Source organism: Atractosteus spatula, chromosome 2 (assembly GCF_055471065.1).
Source record: "Atractosteus spatula isolate fAtrSpa1 chromosome 2, fAtrSpa1.hap1, whole genome shotgun sequence".
In the NCBI taxonomy this organism is placed as follows: Eukaryota; Metazoa; Chordata; class Actinopteri; order Semionotiformes; family Lepisosteidae; genus Atractosteus; species Atractosteus spatula.
The window spans coordinates 20,391,912-20,412,627 of NC_142707.1; the positions used below are offsets into that span (position 1 = coordinate 20,391,912).

The 20,716-nt window shown below is 35.7% G+C and overlaps 2 protein-coding genes across 10 annotated transcripts in view; one reads left to right on the forward strand and one right to left on the reverse strand.

Moving 5' to 3' along the window:
- LOC148839413 (uncharacterized) overlaps positions 1 to 13,719 on the reverse strand; it is a 28,722-nt gene extending 15,003 nt beyond the window's left edge. For 4 of the 9 annotated variants that reach the window (XM_088905208.1, XM_088905225.1, XM_088905216.1 and 1 more), the window contains exons 1-2: positions 13,426 to 13,678; positions 13,139 to 13,220 (exon numbers count right to left, since the gene is read on the reverse strand). The gene's annotated coding sequence lies outside the window, so the exon portion shown is untranslated. Of the gene's footprint in view, positions 1 to 13,133; positions 13,221 to 13,371 lie in introns of all 9 variants that reach the window. The other 5 variants (XM_088905255.1, XM_088905199.1, XM_088905246.1 and 2 more) reach the window with 4 other exon arrangements.
- The window catches only part of LOC148839412 (dynein axonemal heavy chain 6-like), a 132,053-nt gene that overhangs the window by 102,905 nt on the left and 8,432 nt on the right, over positions 1 to 20,716 (forward strand). Inside the window, exons 70-78 of the mRNA XM_088935888.1 lie at positions 9,696 to 9,940; positions 10,395 to 10,834; positions 11,538 to 11,739; positions 13,332 to 13,541; positions 14,522 to 14,658; positions 15,862 to 16,018; positions 17,207 to 17,417; positions 17,745 to 17,847; positions 19,350 to 19,565. Coding sequence (XP_088792014.1) covers positions 9,696 to 9,940; positions 10,395 to 10,834; positions 11,538 to 11,739; positions 13,332 to 13,541; positions 14,522 to 14,658; positions 15,862 to 16,018; positions 17,207 to 17,417; positions 17,745 to 17,847; positions 19,350 to 19,565 — 1,921 coding nt within the window. The remainder of the gene's footprint in view (positions 1 to 9,695; positions 9,941 to 10,394; positions 10,835 to 11,537; positions 11,740 to 13,331; positions 13,542 to 14,521; positions 14,659 to 15,861; positions 16,019 to 17,206; positions 17,418 to 17,744; positions 17,848 to 19,349; positions 19,566 to 20,716) is intronic.

A 20,716-nucleotide genomic window follows, 5' to 3' on the forward strand; every position in this document is an offset into this window, starting at 1 on the left:
TCGTAGTTTGAACATGATATCAGAAATACATTCTATGATTAACAAATTTGTTAAATAAGTTATTTCAGAACTGTAATACACTACCATTTTTTATTATTCATATTTAAGATGAGGGATGGGGTAAAATATTCATTTGTTATTAACCTAATTACTGCCCTGAACTTCACTGTGATATAATAAATAGATTTTGAGCAACATATCTTGTCTTTCCCTTGTACAATGATACACTTTATTGTTATTGCTTTGACTACAGTTATCTTTTCCAGATGTTATTTTTCTACAGAAAAAAACAGCTGTACAGATGCAGCCATTCAAAATGCGTGCGTTATTTTGCGGCATACCCCGGTGGGCGTGGCGCGGCATCTCGCAGTGTCACGCAGTGTGACGTGTTAATCGCGCGTCATTTGACGCTCTGCCGGAAACTATCCGGCGTCACCTTGTAAAACCGCCAGGGGGAGCTTAACCTCTCATGTACAGCATTTGAGCCTTTAATTTTGAACAGTGTATTACAGCATGTTAATCTTCAGTCATTAAAATGTTGGTATATTTTATGAAAGCAAGATTGCTCAGTTGGACAAAAGTACACAACCTACCTTTATCAGAAATATTTATGCATCAAAGCCTTTACCGGAGATATTACTAATAGTATTAATAATGGATGACTTTGGACAAGCTGTATACTCAAAGTATAATTTCTTTAGCACATTTGTACAAGCACTTGGAATCTGTCCAAGCCATACTTTGTCAGGCATTTTGTTTTACTTCAACGGGCATAAAAACTTCCTTGCTTTTAACAGGGCGTTTCATAATTTCTAACTACGAAAATGATTTAAAATGCGACACCTATCATTCAACTAGAGCTTAAAATATCACAAGGAAAAATACACACCGGTATTCCATTTCTCCCTAAACATTGTAAGCTTCGAAGTCTTTAACTAACGTGATACCGGAGTCAACAAGCATACTTTTAGAATTTGATTAAAAGGGAATATAATATGGAATCGCGTATCTCAAGAATTTAATAACGGTATGATTATATCCATGTACTGCGGCAGGGCTGTGTAGGGCTGTTTCGCCTGCCTGCTCATGCGAGCTGACTGTAGCCGACTGGTCTAGGTGCGTGCCTGCCAACGGGCAGGGTGTGTGCTCGAATCCAGCTGGTGCTGAACCTTCCAGTTTTATTTATTTATTTTTTAATCGCGTAACATATTACCGTATGCAAACTGTACTGTATACAGTATGTATATGTATATTTAATGTCTTAATTGTGCCCGTTTAATTGAATTTTAAAAAATTATTTAACACGAACATTAAGCTGTTTACATCTTCCGCCTGAGAACAGTCACCCGTTGCTACCCAACGCAGAATGGTGATTGGCTGACACCATCTGACACCCCTCTGATTGGAGAAAAAAGACGTGCTAGTTTGCTATACATACTGTAACAGGAAGAGGATTTCTTTCTATTCAAAACGTGTACTTTAAAAGTTTAAGAAGTAAAAACCTTACAGCGTACACAGATTTCTAAACTGATCAGGATCGTTATCTTTGTCTTATGCATAACAATATTCACCGCTCTGTGCAGCAAATTAATAATAAACTTTATTTTATATAGCGTTTTAAACGAATAAGTAATTAGATTGCTCATAAACCTAATCACTTGCTTTTTCTTTTTATTTAGGCTCAGATTTCAACTATAGATCGTATTATTAATACCCTTGGTGATACCCCTTGGTGTTTCTCTCGCTCTCTCTCGGGTCACCTGATCATTAGCTCGAAAGATTTGAGTGCTTTGTGTATATTCTAATGGTAGTGGGGGCAGGGTGTGTGGGAACAGGTTTGGTTGAAATTGCATTGGAGATCTATGTTCTTCACACCTGAAACATTTTCTCTGAAAGCATTTTCTTCGCTGTTTAACCGATCTTGTTACAGCATGTTACAGTTTACTATTATTAACCATATTAATTTTAAGTGCTTAATGTAAAATCTTGTAAAAATATATTTTCATTGTTCAAATATACATTAAGTCTGACTATCATATAATAAGTTAAATACAAAACTAAAGAAAAAATAGGGTTAAATATAATTCAAAATATTTTGCTAACAATGTTAACTGTTTATGAATAATAAAATGTATTAGCTAAGGCGTAGGATGGCACAGTTGTTAGTATGTTTTTTGTTTTGTTTCTTTTTCATAAATACAACAGTAGTACCTGATGTCTCAGTGGCTTTCAAAATTAAATTATGCATGCAAACCTGTGAACTAGAAAGATAACTAAGATATCCATCCATTTATAATGGTGGCAAAGTGGTTAGCATTGCTATCTTGCAGCACTGGGGTCCTAGGTTCAATTCCTGCCATCCTGTGTGTGTGGGGTTTACATGTTCTCTCTGGGTTACATGGTTTTTCTCCATATGTGTGATATGACTCCCTCTCGCACTCCAAAACATACTGGTAAGTTAATTAGTTTATGGGAAACCTGGCCCTGGTCTGTGTGTGTTTGTGTCTGTCTGTCCTGTGATGGACTGGCGCTATGTCCAGGGTGTATTCTGCCTTGTGTCCGTTGCTTACTGGAATAGGCTCCAAATCCTCTGTACTGGATAAAGAGATTAGAAATGGAAGTAAAGGCACTGTGTGGATGGAACTATACACAGTGTTAGAAACCCACTATGAAATGGCAGCATCTCACTGAGAATAAAATATTTTTTACTGCTGGCTTAAGGAAACAGCCTTTCCACCTCTCTTGCACATCAGTATCCATACCTAGTTATTTAAACAAATTGCCTCTAATTATAAACATCTTAATATGCTGGCTCTGTGGATCCGCATCAGCTATGTTTGCCCATTCCTTCAATTCATGTGCATCCAACACACAGTTCAATGCCAGCAACTACACATAATCTAAAATACAATCCTTATTTCAGTATCTATGTAAACATATAGTCTGTTAACTTCATCATCTTCATCAAAAGTATGCCTAACCCCATTAGGAAGTGTTCTTGTTATAAGTGTATTCCTCAGCTTTCCCCAAACTATCTTCTTCTTGCCAACATCTCTAGTCTTTTATCCTGCAATAACTCAGCCAACACTTAAATCTCCAAAAGCTGCTTGTGTTAATTTCTTTAAATCACAAATATCATGTGTAAATACTGGCCATGTAATACTCTGCATTGTGGAATAATAGTTTATTTTAAAGGGAACTAGAGAAACTAAGAACTAGAGAAATCAAGAAAGGCTTTTTTTCTAGAATTAATAAATGCACATCCTGTTCACTGGGGAAATTAAATCCACACTGAGCAATCTTCAATATGTTCAGAATATGACAGCAAGAATCCTATCAGGGATGCATTACACCTGTTTTCAAGTCCTTGCACTGGTTACCTATCAGATTTCGAGTCAACTTCAAAATCCTTATCCTCCTTATATACTGTCCTACAACTGGTATTATTGTTCTCCGAATTATTGTACTTGACATGACTTCATTCAGCCTTTCCTGAACGTCTATGACAGGCAGAGTGAGTGCTGTTTCTGGTGCGATCTTTTACAGCTGACATTTCACTGTTTTAAACGAACAAGAAATTAGATTGCTCATAAATCACTTATTCTATATAAACACAGCGTAATTGCCCTCCGAAAATCTTCTTTTTCTTGTTCGTTTTAGAGACCTTGATCGAAACTGATTTTAGATGTCAGAAAGAATTTATTTTCTCTGTATTTCCTACATTGCTTTGTCAAGATTTTAACTTTATATCTAACTTTATATCTAGGCTCAGATTTCAACTATAAATCGTACAGTAATTAATAGCAGTAAATACTGATGTTTATACATAAAAAAGTCATGCCTTGGAGTCATGCAAAAAGTCATGCCTCAAGAGCACAGCAAAGAGTGTATTAAAAGACACTTGTATTTATCAACGCTTTCTTTTCCGTATACCAGATTTTATGGAACCACTTCAGAGGGGTGTCAGCCAGTCAGATTCCAGGATTCGGCACTTTAAAGGAAAAATACACACCGGTATTCCATTTCTCCCTAACGATTTTAAGCATCGAAGTATTTAACTAGCATGTGAAATAGCGTGTGAAAAAGTGGTAGTTTTAAGCTTTTCTGCTAATATAATATGGAATCGATATTGATTTAAATCGTGTTCTGATTTAAATCGCAAACGCGTGTTTAATTATATGTGTTTTTTAATCATAATCAGGCTAATGCAACATAAATTGATACAGTATCTTTGTCTTCTAAGCATCTTAATAAACTTTCAGCATAGCTTTCTACCCGTCAAGATTTATATTTCTTGGGATTTTGGGATCAAACGTGGAAGGATTAGATTATAATCGTTTTTATTTGTCAAATACGTGATTGTATTTCTGAATGTTATGTGACACCTACAGTAGTTCACTGCTTTAAATACATCGAATTAAGAAAGTTATGTGTAGCACTTTAGATCTTTTTTCTGAACCAGGGAAAATCTGATCATGTTTCTCTATAACAATAATAAAAAAAACTTTATTTTACATATCGCCTTTAAAAGTGGCATCTCAAAGCAATACAGTAGATCGAAAAACAGTTAAAAGGGACCAGATTAAATACCAGACAATCGCAAACGCATTTTCAATAAAATTATTTTATTCATTCAGCAGTTTGTGAGAGGAACATCCAGCAGGGAGAGACACACACACCGGTTTTCATTGACAAAATTGGTTTTTTTCAATTCCTTTTGTCTAACAGGAATGTTTTGTTTGTGGACAAACTGTTAGACAAGAGGAAAAGACCGCCTCCTCCTACGAAGCATTAATCGCGTATCTAAGGAAAATTGCAGTATACCTTTGTTCATGCACATCATTATACAGTACAGTATCTCAATTTGTATTTCGATAAAAAAAATCGTTTGCCCAGCCACTACTGTTGTTATTGTTTTTATCCTGTAAAGCGTTTTCTTTTTCTGCGTTTTCCATTTCCTTTTTCTGATCACTCGCTTTCTGGATACACATCTCACCTGTCCTGTTCTTTGTTTTCCTGGTTTGCTGATTATGCCTGCTGCGGTCCACTCCTACCCTCACACCTAAAGAATACTATTTTAAATTTCTTGGCGCAGTTCATTAACCCTTGTATGTGCTGTCCGCGCCCAAAATGCAATTAAAAAAAAGTAAAAAACCGCGCTCAAAATGCAATTTAGAGCTTAATAAGATACACTCCACAGGCAAAATTAAAGACAAAATTAAAGACGATTAAAATCTGTAATCTTTCCACTTGTACTGTGAGTCATCGGACAGTTTCTGCTTTGTGTAAGGATGGTGAGAAAGCTGTGTTCAATGTATTTAAGGGACTCAGAAGTAAAAGAAGATGCTTCATATTGCTTGACTAATTTTAAAAACCAAGTTATAAATGCAGACGCTCCCTCGGTGCCGCGCCGGGTGTAAATATCAAAGTATACATTCCCAACAAGAATTGTACCCATCTGTCATGCAAATAAAACACCTTGAATTGAATTGAGGGAGAGATGGGGGTAGTGGGACAGAGATACTGTAGACAGACTCAAGGCAAATAAGATACTTATGGGTACGCAGACATTCACGACAGCAACATACGAAACGTTTGCACGTACTGTATAGTTAAGTTATTACTTGGTTTTCAAAGTGCAACGAAATACAATATTGTTGTTGCTGCTGTTCTGGTTGTTTTTATCCCGTAAAGCGTTTTGAGAAGCCACCTTTAAAGGCGATATATACTGTAAAACCACTGATTCTTATGGAATGTGTTCCGCGGGAGATTCAAATTTTTATTTATTTATTTTTTAATCGCGTATCTTAGGAAATCTCAGTATAACTTTGTTCATGAACAGTGGCATGTTACATTATCATTCGTTTTTTTAACAAGGCTCGCCAGCTAATGTGAATCGAAACCTGTCTTGCTAGCTTTTAAAGTCGTGCATGTGTAAACTGTACTAGAGGGCATGCAAGTTACTCTGCCCCTTTCAGCGGCAGGGAGTCCCTCTGCTGCAACACACAGCAGACAGAACGGGAGACTATTGCCTTTCATATCTGACACCAGTGAAGTAAAAGGGGTGTCTAAAGGGGTGATTTTAGACCACATTTTAGTTACTTTATTTTGTTTACTTTTAACATTTCTGTAATTTACAGTAGATGTCACAATAGAAGCCCGAAGCCTATTATACTCAGTCTAGCCTTGGATCCTCTGAGTCCCTTGACTCAGTTATTGCATATTAATTTCTTGAGATACGCGATTCCATATTATATTCCCTTTTAATCAAATTCTAAAAGTATGCTTGTTGACTCCGGTATCGCGTTACTTAAAGACTTCGATGCTTAAAATGTTTAGGGAGAAATGGAATACTGGTGTGTATGTTTTCTTTAAAGTACCGAGACCAGCCATATACTGAACGTTTAAGTTCCAAAATTAATATCGTTTATGGACTTCACACGCGTTGCAGTATGCTCCTATTCTTTTTATGCTCAGGCACTAAAATCTCCCTTCTGCTTTGTGTAAGGATGGTATCAAGAGCAATCTTAAGTGGTGAGAAAGCTGTGTTCAATGTATTTAAGGGACTCAAAAGTAAAAGAAGATGCTTCATATTGCTTGACTAATTTTAAAAACCAAGTTATAAATGCAGACGCTCCCTCGGTGCGCTGCTCTGGTGCGCCGGCTGTTACACAGTGCCTGTCTGCCGTAAGCGTTACAATATACATACCCAACACTGCTTGTACCCATCTGTCATGCAAATAAAACACCTTGAATTGAATTGAATTGAGGGGAGAGGGGGGGAATACTAAAGCCAATACTGGCTCAATACCCTCAATGGGCTTTGACGTGCTAATGCGTTGGTTTAACAGTCCGGGTGTGGCAGGCTTCCAATGTCAACTCGACTCGATTGGAAGACAATGAACGTATTTTAGCCCTAAATGAATTAATAGCAAACATGGTTTACATAAAATACATTTTTCCAAGAAAGTTTATAATAATACGATCTATAGTTGAAATCTGAGCCTACTTTAAAAATAAAGGAAAAGCATTTTCAGAGAGTAATCATGCTGTGTTTATGTAGAAAAAGCGATTAGGTTTACGAGCAATCTAATTACCTATTCGCTTAAAACGCTATTAAAAATTTACTCTGTTGCACACACACACACAATAGAAGCAGGCACCGCTGTCAGAAGGGAAGATATGTTCAAAATATCGCAAATATCGATCATGTTGCGATATTTTGAAATATAAAAGTCAATTGATTGTCCATAATATCGCTATTCTATTTTTTCGAAGAAATGTTTCTTAAAAGAAAAGACCAGCACCAGCTGGATTCGAAAACACAACCTGTCAGCTGGTAGTCACGTCTACAAGACAGCTCACATGAACAGGCAGGCGAAACAGCCCTACACAGCCCTGTCGCAGCACACGAATACCATTATTAAATTCTTTAGATACGCGATTCCATATTATATTCCCTTTTAATCAAATTCTAAAAGTATGCTTGTTGACTCCGGTATCGCGTTAGTTAAAGACTTCGAAGCTTAAAATGTTTAGGGAGAAATGGAATACTGGTGTGTATTTTTTTCTTTAAAGTACCAAGACCAGCTATACACTGTATGTTTATGTTCCAAAATTAATATCGTTTATGACCTTCACACGCGTTACAGTATGCTCCTATTCTTTTTATGCTCAGCTACTAAGATTTCCCTTCAGTGGTAAAATTCAATACCTACAACGGGCACAGCAAAGACGTTTACTGTCTTTCTACGACAGACCAACGGACCACGAGTGCCCCTGTCGGTCAACCAATCACGTACTGCGGTGCCCCGCGTCATCTTGCGTCATACTGAGCGACGTCACCTGCGGTACGTGTCTGTAACGCGCACTTTGAATGGCTGCATCTGTAAATGTATTATAATATTTTATTTAGTAAATAATGTATATAAAATTTTTATAGCAATGTTAAAAATCAAATTATAAATAAAATATTTTAGTGGATTAACTCAAGTGAATGCACATTTAATCCCTAGTAATAAATTGCTTCAGCTCAGTGATGTTTGAGGAAATTTGTTTATACACGGCTCTTTTTAGGTCCCACCACAGCATCTCAATGAGGTTGAGGTCTGGATTTTGAGTTGGTCTTTCCAAAATCCCGATTCTTTTCTTTTTCATTCATTGAGTTGTAGATTAACTGGTGTGTTTGGATCGTTGTCCTGTTGCATTATCCACTTTCGGCTAGGCTTTACCTGTTAGACAGATGGTCTCACATTTTCCTCTAGAACGCACTGGTATACAGATTAATTCATGGTGGACTCAATGATTGTTAGATGTCCAAGTCCTGTGGCTGAAAAGCAGGCCCAAATCATTACCCCTCCAGCATTATGCTTCACAGTTGGTATGAGGTACTTGTGGTGATACGTAGTGTTTGGTTTTCGCTAAACATTACAGTTTTGCATTACAGTATGTCCAAGCAACTCCACTTTGGTCTCATCAGTCCAGAGGACATTGTTCCAGAAGTCTCATGGTTCATTTGGGTGCTATTTTGTAAACCTAAGTCCTGCAGCAATGTTCTTGTTTAGTCTTTTCTCATGAACCCTATTAACAGAGTCCTGTAGATCCCTCGATGTAGCTTTATGGTTCTTTGCAATTTCTAGGAGCATCATACAGTCTGATCAGGGGGTGAATTTGCTGGGATACCCACTCCTGGGTAGATTGGCAACCATCTTGAACTTTCTCCATTTGTAAAATATCCTTCTCACCTTGTAAGGATGGACGACTTAATATTGTTTGAAAATGGCTTTGTTGTAACAGAAAGAATAAGGTTCTGGATCCCGAGATGAAGTTAAACAGATGAGTTTATTGCATGCAAGGAACAATAAAGCCGAAGTCTTGTTTCCCGCAAGAAACAACAAAACCGAAGTATTGTTCGATGTGCCGGTACAAACTTTTAGGTTATATATTCCTTCCTTGCTGCTTCGGACGTCATTCGGTGTTATGGTAAGGGGGGGGTCATGGTATTTGGCCAGTTAAGAGACCCTGGCCAAATGGTCAGTTTAAGATTACGCCCCCAGGGGGTTCCTAGCTCGCATTTGGAATCCTTATCAGTTAACCCCCTTTCCTGCCATAAACCCCTGTTGCTTAGAAGTCTAATTTTCAGGCAGAACTGACTTAAGTTAACCCTTTTTACATCTTGTGTCTTACTTCAGCTTTATAACATTTCCCATACTGAGGAGCAGCAACAGCTCTTACTCTGAGACCACAACATACTGTATATCTTTTGACCTAGGCATAAATGCTCCAGACCAAACTGACAAAGTTTCTGATTTTATATATAGGTGGAAAGCACTTCCTGATGATCAACTACTGTAATTATGTGCACTTGTTTAGCAGCACCTGATTCTAATTACCTTCTTAACTGATATGGAAACAGTTAGGGTGCACTTACTCTTGCACATAAGGCTTCTGAATGTTGGCTGATTTTTTAATTAAAAAATAATAAAGTACATTTTGTGTTTTATTTGTCATATTAGGTTAGATTTATCTGCTGTTAGGATTAGGTAGGGACTAGGTGAGTCAGGTATGTCTTAATATGTAAAACCATGTATATATTCTCATAATCCCTTTTAGCGTCTTTTATACCATATTTATCTGTGCACATCTTCAGAAATTGCAGGAATTGTAAAGTTGGTGCATCTCTTTTTATGTCACAGGCTATATCTGACCACTCAGGTGCCAAATCCTTATTTCCTGCCTGCTGTGTGCATTATAGTCAAGCTCATTAACTTCTCAGTGGCATTCGAAGGTCTGCAGGAGCAGCTCCTTTCCAGTGTGGTCTCCCTGCAGAGTCCTGAGCTAGAGCACCAGCACTGCCAGCTCCTTCAGACCATCACCACTGACCTTTTCCTTCTGCATGAGCTGGAGAACAGGTCTCTGCTCCTACTGCAGAGGACAGAAGGTAAAGACTCAGAGAGCTGGCTGAGAGAGTGGCTTTATAATAACAGCAGTTATCTCCATGGGTATCAAGTACTGTCATATAACCCAAGTATATTTTAAGGTCAATTTAGTACTTCTAAAACAAAATCATAAACTAATTTTTAACTGCAATCTTAAAAACTGGAACTACACATAATAAAATGCCAATAATTAAAATTTAATACGAACTACGCTATTTTTTATTCTCTATGAATCCTGCATGTACATGTATTATTTATTATGAATTCATTATATGAATGAAAACTTCAAGTATCTGCAAAATATTTGTAAAATCATGGTTATATCAACTTCTTAGAATGCTGAAAAACTACAAATATATAATTAGCACAAGAAAGTCAGCTCTGAGAAAAAAACTACAATAAAAGTACAATTAATTAATAGATAACAATATGAAGTATAAGCCTCTACTTTTTCAGGACACATCCTAGATGACCAGGACCTGATTGAAAATCTGCAGAACTCAAAAGTCACATCAAAGGAAATTTTAAATCGGATACAAATTGCAGAAGAAACAGAGAAGGAAATAGATAAGGCACGCAAAAAGTACCTTCCTGTAGCCAAGAGAGGGGCAATTCTTTACTTTTTGTTAGCAGATTTGATTCAGATCAATTACATGTATCAGTTTTCTTTGGACTGGTTCAATGAAATGTTCATAAAAGCAATCCAGGATGCTACCCAAGGTCGAGAGTGTCTTATCCATGACCCCTCTGAGCCAGTATCTGGCACCCTGCGCCCTCTCAGTGCCCAGAACATGAGGAAACCAGCAATCCAGTCTGAGAGAAGAATGCCTAATAGCAAGGACCTAAATCTACAGCTCTTGATGATGATCGACACATTAACTGAAAATATATACAAGGTAAACTTTAAAGATTTCAGAAGATATCTTCTTAAAACAAAAAAAATCATTCAATTATACTGAGTATAGTAAGTGAGTAAGTGAATACTCAGATATACTCAGATTATCTATGGGTAATCTGGACATTCATATTCACAATCTCCTTTGACTGCAAATCTCCTTTTTAGAAACTCCCGAGAGCACATTCCCAAAGTTTTGGTGCAATTATTTTTGCTTGCAAGTCTTGTCTCTTCTGAAAATATATGTCATGAAAATATATACCATACGGCATAGTGGGAAGCCAGAGCCTACCCAGCAAGCAACAAGTGCAACGCAGGGTACCTTCTTCATCCACCTCTGAAATGGAGCACACAATTGGGTGACTTACTGTATAGCAGCCATTATGCGCCTGCAGCTGCACTACAAAAGGGATCAGTTGGAGGAGTGAAAAATTATCTCATAAATTGAATTGAGGGAGAAATTAGGGAAGCCAAACTATGCAAGCTAAAAGTGTCATTTAGGCAAGATACCAGGGTAACATCTATCTTCTAAATCTTCTAAACAGTACCATGAAATCTTCAATGATCAAGAAGATAGGGTGTAATGTCTGGTCAAAGAAAAGCGTGAAAAGACTATATTTCTCAGAAAGTCTTAAGAAATGCACAAGGAAGTGCACATGATATGCAAGGCTTAAGTATGGTGATGTGTTTGTTTTTTTGCACAGGAGGTGTCTCTTGCACTGTTTGCAGATCACCAGCTCTGTTTCTCTTTCATGATGTGTTCCAACATCATGCGGACAAATCACAGTGACACCAAGCTGGTGGAGAGCCTGGAATATCTGCCAGAGAATGAATGGAAGATTTTCTTACATTCAGCTGTCCTAGCAGACATGATGGATCCTCCAAAACAAATGGGACACAGTGATGGTAAGGTGGACCAGCGATTGATTCTTAATAAAATTTTAAATAAAGCTGATTGGATTACTTTGAAATAAAATAACATAAAGTTGCATTTGCAGACAACATGAGTCAATGCATATAAATTATAAAACTGAACATTTTTATAATCCTAATAGTTGGATAATTTACAGTGGTGTTATTATTCATAACAGCAAGTTGTTCTGCATTAAGATGATTTTCTGGGACAGTTTTGGCTTTTGAAATTATGGTTTTACCATCAAAACCTCCAGTATTTTACTGATCAGCTTTGCAAGTATTCTGAATTATCTAACCATAGTCTACTTCTGACACCTGGTGCTCAAGGTTAGTAATTACAGTTGGAAAAAGTTCTTAAAAAATGTTAGTAATAGTAATTCACGAGGAATGACAGCAGCCGAAAGCTTGGGAGAAATTAGAATCGTTTATTGTGATGTGGAGATTTGGCGTAACCCGCTTGGCTGAGGGCCAACCTCCCGGCCGTCGGACGGGGAGGATAGGACCCCCATGCGACCAATGGGGTAGCTGCAAAGGTGGAGAGGGGGTGGAGGAGGGATGCAGAAAACGAACGAGGAAGAGGAGAGAGTGACATTTGATATTTATGGAGACCGGTTGCTTAAGTCAGGATTAGTGAGAATTGCGGCAGCTGTGTCGAATGAGCGCGGCTGCCTTCATTCCTCCCGAACTTTCATTAAAAACTCCATTTATAGGTAATACAGTTTTAAAAAGTAATTAAAAACAATAAAAATACTAATAACCAAAACGTAATACCATAAACTACTTTTATGAATATTTATAATACCATTTATTTCCAAAGCACAAAAAATGCAATTACAAACTTTGGAATTTAAAAGATAAATCCATCTTGTGTTTTAGAGATTATACTAAATTATTAATATAACCAGTGTGCAATAATCACTAAACTTTTCTAAGGATATTTTGGAATTGTGAGAATGTTTTCTTAATAGCCTCTACTAATATCTTTCACAGTTTCTGTAGCTGTAACAACTTTCCTAATTAGTACAACATAACACAGAATAGATAAAGGTGCACAATGTTGTCTTTGAAATGACCACAGGGGTTAGCACAGCTTAGATTTCAACCAGGCTATAGGGCAAATAATGTTTTTATACTGGATGAGCTGCATAGAAGCTCTTCGTTTTCAGAATAAGATCATGCTAATTGGATTACGGCAGACAGCAAATGCTAACCTTAACATGAATTTTTTTCAACTTTTATAATTTTATTCTTATTTTAAAACTACTGTTGGCAGTCCAACAGCTAGAAATACAGAACTAACCTTACACTAGAGGGTTAGAAATCCTTTGGAACAAAATTTAACATAATTGTTATCTGAATACAAGTATGTCGAAAATGAATGTTACGTTACTGAAATGGGCTGGTGTCCCATCCAGGCTGTATCTTGACTTGCACCCCTTGCTTGCTGGGATAGGCTTCAGCTCTTCATGATCCTGAATTGGATAAAGTGGTTAGAAAAAAGTTGGATGAAATGTTATATTAAGGATGCTTGAGTAAAATAATGCCATATTAGCTACTACTGTGACTGTCTTTTTTATCTTTAGGTATGGATTTCAAGGTCTGTGCCCCTGGTGCCTGGCTTACAGATAGCATGTGGAAGCAGTGTCAGTACATCAGTGGTCAGCTCCAAGCATTCACCTCTCTTTGTGAATCTCTCTTAAGTAATAAGCATCAATGGACGTCTTTCTTGAAAGCCGGCAATCTGTGTCAGTTTCTGAGCAATCCCTATACTAACAATAGCACTACTCAACCAAGTGAGTTTTATGTTAATTCTTTAGTCATGAGCTTCAAAATTGCAATCATACTAGATGAAGCTGTCTGAAATTTTAAATCTTCTTACTATAACACATAAATCTCTCTTCCCGATATCGGCTCACTGACTCAGCCTGTAGTCCTTTCCATTCCACTCCGGTGGAGGATTTTGCAGCAGCCAGCTTGTTATTTGTGATCTAATCAATAGCAGGATCAGCACAAGCTGTCCTGTCCTAGGATGTTATCAAATCAGAGCACTCCAGGTCTGAACAAATCAGAGTACAACAACAAATGAATGAATGAAACAAAAAAAGACAAATACATAGTGGACTGGTTAAAAGTCAGTTAAGTAACACATCACATGCAGGGAAAAAAGGTACAAGAATAATTATTGACAGATCTCAGATTCATTTTATAAAGCAGTAACTTATATTTTTAAGTATTGAAAGTTTTCTCCTGTTTGAAAATAATTTTCTGAGGCACATGTTAATATAAAAATTGGCAGTTTGTAGTTGAGAGTATGGCATTTGATTATAATAAAATATACACAGAATAGATTTTTAAGTTACAAAATTACATTAAAGAAAAAATCTATTTGCCCAAAAGGGCATTAAGATTTTAAATATATTTGTGGTTTGTATGAAACCACGTAGTATAAACCCACTTGTAGTGGGTTCATTGTGTAATTCTGCTTAGCATTTACAAAATACGTTATCACAAATAAATTTCTCAAACTTTAACACAAACTTTAAAGAACCATGCAGATAACACTCACTGAAAATCTGTTTCCTTACATGTACTTTAACTTTTTAAAATCCAGCCCTTTGCTTTTTTCATTTACTTTGGTACTAGACAAAGATTAACCAATGTTTTTCTTTTTTAGAATGTGATATAATTAATTAACACAAATTAAAATGCATAGACTCCATAACAATATAATACAGAGATTGCTAATATTTGTTTCAACTCACTTTTAACTCAGCAGCTTCAGTTGCCATTCAGATAGTGCCAGGTAATTATGTACAAGTACCTGGTCATGAGGAGTCTGAGGAGAGTCAGAATCTGTGTGGCACTGTTTTTCCCTGGGAGACCCTCTCTGGATTTCAAAAACTCATTCTGGTTAGTTCTGATTTGCAAGAGTCTACATTCACTTTACTTCACAAAAAAAAACATGTAAATTCTCAAGTTTGGGTTTCAAACATTTTCTTACATTTTTTCATTCTCTTACAATGAATTGTTTAAGTGTAACTAGGTTTAATATACATAAAATTACATTCTTAAAAATCCTTCTCATGGTACTATGGCTCTTTCTGGAAACAGAGAAGAGTCCTAAAAGGTTTATTAAATTTAAGTAAATTTAGATACAAATGTACGTTCTGCTTATTTCTGTAATGTCTCATTTTGGAAGTTAAGTGGACTTTGGAAGGAAGGTTAGATCCTAATCTCACATACTTCTGTTCACCTACACAGTTTGGCTGCTATTCCCACAGATAGGCATGACAGAGCAAATATACAGACCATATTTCATCCCTCTATTGCATTTTTTAGGATCTATCTGAACAACCACAATCTACAAAACAGTTCTCTACTATGAGCTGTCTCGAGTTTATTTTTTTCAAAGTATGTCTTATCAAAGAGTAGGCACAACACTTTTGGAAGTATATATATGTTAGAACAAAAAATAGTCACAATTGTGCTCAGTTTTTAATGACATCTCTGTATAGATCATTAGAAAAAGAACCATATAAACATGTCACTAAAAATCTACAAATGGATCAAAACTGAAGAATATTTATATTTCTACTGTAAGCCTTCTTCAAGCCTTGTCAGACTGGAGCGGCATAATAATAGTTGCTGAAGAACCTGAATTTATTCAGATCACACAATCAGAAATTCTGTTATCATTAAGTTTCATTTTTTTAAAGTCAGTTTTAATATAACTGTTTTTAACCTGTTGTAAATTGTGTTAGCAGGGAACAGAAAGTGTGAAAAAAACATTACATTTATAATTGAACATTTATATTTATACATTTATAAACATTACCCATTTTGTAAAGTCAAACATACAGTGTGAACTAATTTTATGAAAAAGTAACCATCCAAAGTAGCGATAGATTTTAAGTTGCAGAGACAGGCTACATGCCTTTAGTTTTAGAAATATTTTATTTTAATAATTTGAATCTTTCATCCCATTAACATTAAATGATTTGAATCTTTCAACCTATTAACAAAGGTTAAACATACATTCAGTGACAAAGGAATTTGAGTTCATTTATAAATGCAGATCTGCCTTGTATTCTCTTCTCATCCTTTTTATCTTAGATTAAAATTCTAAAGCCAGAAAGTTTGACAGCAGCAGTAAAAGACTTTGTTTCAGAAAAGATTGGCTCTAAATACCTACAGAGTGGAAAGATGACCTTGAGAGAGGTGTATGAAAAATCTAATGCAATCACACCTCTCATATTTCTTCTGTCTCCAGGTAAGAGAAACACTTGTCAGTTCCACTTGACTTTATGGCAGGTTAACCACAGTAACTAAAAAAATAACCTCCGGCACTGTCACACAGTAAACTGAAGAAGAAATAAATATTATTTATATTAATTAAATATTAAAGTTTTCAAATACGTGTGCAAGCACAGTATTTTTCTGCTGTTTTGAGGATTGAGGTAGAAGGAAATTAACATTAGTGTAAAATAGTAAAGTAATGTAACAGTGTTGCCACTTAAAGTTGATTAGAAATTAGAAATGTAGTGAAAATTTTCATTTTAAATCCAAACACATTTGTACTTGCATTGAATCTATAGCTGTAGAATGATTATACTGTATGTAAGAAGTGCAGTATATGTGAAATATGGTTTCACACTGCTTTTGTTTCCCATAGCACAGGGCCTGCAGCTGCAAACATACATATTGCAACATTCACACTCTCAAAACTGAGATGAACCGGAAAGATGAAAATCAGTTGAGATGCATAAATGATGTAACCAACTCCCCACTAGGAAAAGAAAAGCCATAGATCAACAATTATAGCATACTATACTCGGCTATATTGGCTAGTCAGTAACAAGGCACCACCCTCAAACATTTCCAGGTCAAGACCATGTTGCCTGGAGGTTTCAGATCACTTAAGGCTTCCATTTAAAGTTCAGGCAGTTAAAATGTTTTGTGAACCCCTTTCACTACTTACATAGAGCAGTTCTAATAGCAATATCCTTTGCAATTACCAATATCGATTGGCTAGTACCAATACCAATACATATTATTGTATTTAATTACATTTTTAAATCAAATGAAAAACAAGTAAGGATGATATTGTTTTATTCTTGTGAAATCTGAATATACAGTATAAATACTTAGATTTAGAACTAAGGAAGAAAAAGAATGCCAATGAAGTATTGATCTGATATATATGAACACTAAATGCATTGTCCGTGAATTTAACTAGCAGAAGCTTAGACAGCCTAGCAAACCATAGGAAAAATAAAACAATTCGCTGCAGAATCATCCAAAAAGGATTAAGAAACGGTGAAGAAGTGGAAAATATTGGTAAATACTGTACTGGCCAGCATGACTAGGTGGCCTTATGTTACTCAGGGAGTTTTGAGGATGAGTGGTAATTTAGATGCTTCAGTGTAATGAAATAGCCCTTGTTCATGTCTTGCTGCAGGAATGGATCCAGCTTCACAACTAGCACGGTTGGCCCAGGAGGTGCGTGGTGGAACACTGCATCTGGACATGGTCTCCCTGGGGCAGGGCCAGGGTCCCAGGGCCAAGGAACTTATCAACAAGGCACAGGTCCTCAAGGGACGCTGGGTCTTCCTGCAGAACTGCCACCTGGCCGCATCTTTCATGCCCAGGCTCCAGTCCATCGTCGACTCGTGAGTACTGCACATTACTCTTCCAAACTTCATAACATAGGCCTTTTTATTTAGACAGCATGTGAAGCACCCTTTACATCTAGGAAAATCCAATTCAAGATAATAAAAAATTAGTACTTTTCTCCCTGGATTGCTCAAGGTTTGTGATTAGCTCATAAGTGTCCATTGTTCCTAGCTGTTTTAACACTATAACAATTAAGAAACAAAAACGTCTCTTTATGAACACCCAAAATCATTTCACACACCCCCTCTCGCGATTTCAGCTCCAGAGCTTCTGTCTGCCTTTAATTCAAGTCTCTTACAGAACTAAATTCTTTGTCTTTTCAGGTTGAAATATAAGGGCACCAATATTGATCCTCAGTTTCGGCTTTGGTTATCCTCTAAACCAGACTCCATATTTCCTGCCTCTATTTTGCAGAAAGGGATCAAGGTAAACTCACAAATAAACGAAAATATATTTTTATCATCTTTTTAAATAGTATAACAGTAGTAGTATAACAAAATGCATTACATATACCTTAATTCTTTAATTTATATGTTTTATAACCCAACACAGGATACACATAATTTAGATAGGAACCTGGATTTTCTATTAGCTGCAGAGTAAATTAAGGTCAGAGTTATGTACGGTATAGTCCTTTGGTTGAGACATTACACTGAAGTCCTGATTACATAGTTATCTGGGATTTAATAATCTTTCCTCCTAAAAAAAATAATTTTCCAACTGATCTGCTGTGATTTGGGAATGATGGCACATTACCACTGCCATAAATCATTTAAGTGGCTTCTGAACTTGAGTAGTGGATGAAGTGGATTTCCTCATATATGAAATACTATTTGGGATCCTTGAGGATGAAAAGCACAATATAAATAAAATGTATTATTCTTATAGTTTGCATTAGGTTTACATTATAATCCCCCCAAAAAATAGCGGTAGCACCTTTGTCTACACCTCTCAACTTCATATCCAAGTTTAAAATGTTTCTTATTGACATCTTAGGTTATAATTTCATGAATGATGTTTGGCAATTACTTATATATTTTATTAATTACACGTTTTCCATTAATTCATGCCAGACCTATTACTCAAATTGTGCCACTTACAGAAATAATTAGATTTTTGCTGGTACATTACTTTTGAGTATCATAAACTTACAATTGCAACAAATAACTTAATGAATTATCAAGAAATTACAATCAATTTCATAGAAGGTGACCTGACAATTTAGTGAACAGACATGATAGGAAAGCTTAGCGTAAAAGTTGGTCCAAATCAAGAACAAAGTTTATATGTAATTTTAAGGTTCCAGCAGTTACCAGTGCTAGTCCACAGACAGGGAGATGAGAAGAGGAATCTAAATGACACTGAATCATTTAATCAATATCCATAACCTGTATATTCATCTTAAACCAGACATGCTGAAATACAGTAGTGTAATAAGTTTGACAATAAGTTTGTGTTTGTTTTTTAAATAAATATATTAATAATCACGAAATTATTGGTTTTTGTTAACATTTTTATTGTTTAATAGTATACCTACAGAGAATTACAACATCATCTAATAATACAATTTTAAAAACAAAGAAAAAATCAGTGTTACAATCAGTTACAGTGACTTGGATGTAGACTGACTATTCCATTAATAATATTATTTAATAAATAATAAATAGAAAAATAATGTAAAAGATAATAAATGTGCATCAATGTAAAAAATAAAGCCTAATCCCAAGCTTTCCTTGCAGGGACAGGAGTCAAGGTTATTTCAGGATTGTCTTTTTTCCAACATTATCCATTTGGGTCCACTAATATAAACACCTACACTTTTTAGGATGAGCTGCAGCATTGTTTTTTGAAAGTCAGTGTGTAAGACATGGCAGAAAATACACCACCACAAAAAAATGAGCATTAATAAATTCATTATTCCCTTTTAGATTGCAGTTGAGTCCCCACAGGGCCTGAAGAAAAAGTTACTTCATACATTCAGCACGGAAGTGACCGAGAGTACCTTCACAAAGACTGGCTGTAGCCCGGTCTGGAAGACTCTGCTCTTCAGTCTGTGCTTCTTTAATGCTGTTGTTCAGGAGAGAAAGAAGTATGGCCCCTTAGGGTGGAACATTCCCTATACATTTACATCATCAGATCTAGAGGTGAGCAGTCTACACTCTTTGGACTAGACTTGTGACATTTTTGATCATTTGTTTTGTGAAAAACAAACTTCCCACTGTAAATCATTCATCTGAAATACATTTGTATGTAGCACATCTTCAGTAAGTTTTCTATCCTAAATTAGCATTAACAGTTTTTGAATGTTTTTTTTTTACCATTGTACACTGTTGTTCTACAGTAGTTCACTATGTTTTAACATATTTGAAGTAAAATGCTAATTGACATTCAGAAAATTAATATAAATATTACACCAGGCCAGGAAGGTGCTGAATTTAAATGATGTAAATAACTTAAATCTTATTTTTGTACATTAAATCATTATAATTTTTAAACTTCATAGTTCAGTGGAAATGCATGTTGTGGCTCTCTTTTTGTGGATTGTGACTTTGGGAAGATTCTATGGGTCTATGAAGGAACTATGTTCTTCCAAACACGATGATTCTCCTCCTTGTGGATGCCAATGGCAATAATAAGAAATGATAAATGAGCTGGGGGGAACTCTGAACAAACAAAAATATTTGCATGTTTGCAACAAATATTTTCCAGAAATATTTTCTGAATACACTCCTGCAGACCTGAAATTCTTTACTTTTCCGCATATGTATCTAATTTTCTAATGAAAAGAATGCTACCACAAAATATATGAACTACTTCAATTTAATTTATATGAAGTATTTTATTACTATAATAAGTAATAATACATTTACTATAAACTATTTAGTAGAAAGTATTATAACAGTGCACATATTACTATTAGATATAATTATATATTGATACTTAAATGAACAGGGAAGATACATACAAAATACATAGAAATATTTTATGCAAAATAGATTACACTTTTAGAATGTAAGTATAAAGAAACATGAGTTTTACTAACCTTTGAGAGAGATATATTACATGAATATTAATGTTCATGCAAAATCAAAGTACATAGCAAATCATCCATCACCAATGCAAATGGAAGCTTCAGAAATAAAAGGGGCAGCTTGTAAAAATATCTTGTGCATATTATATAATATGCATAATATTAAAAACTGGATGTCCTCATTCACACAAAGTAGAAAAGAAATTAAAAATGCCATTAGAATGCTTTGAGAGTAAGGAAAATAGAATGAAATTAGGTCAATGA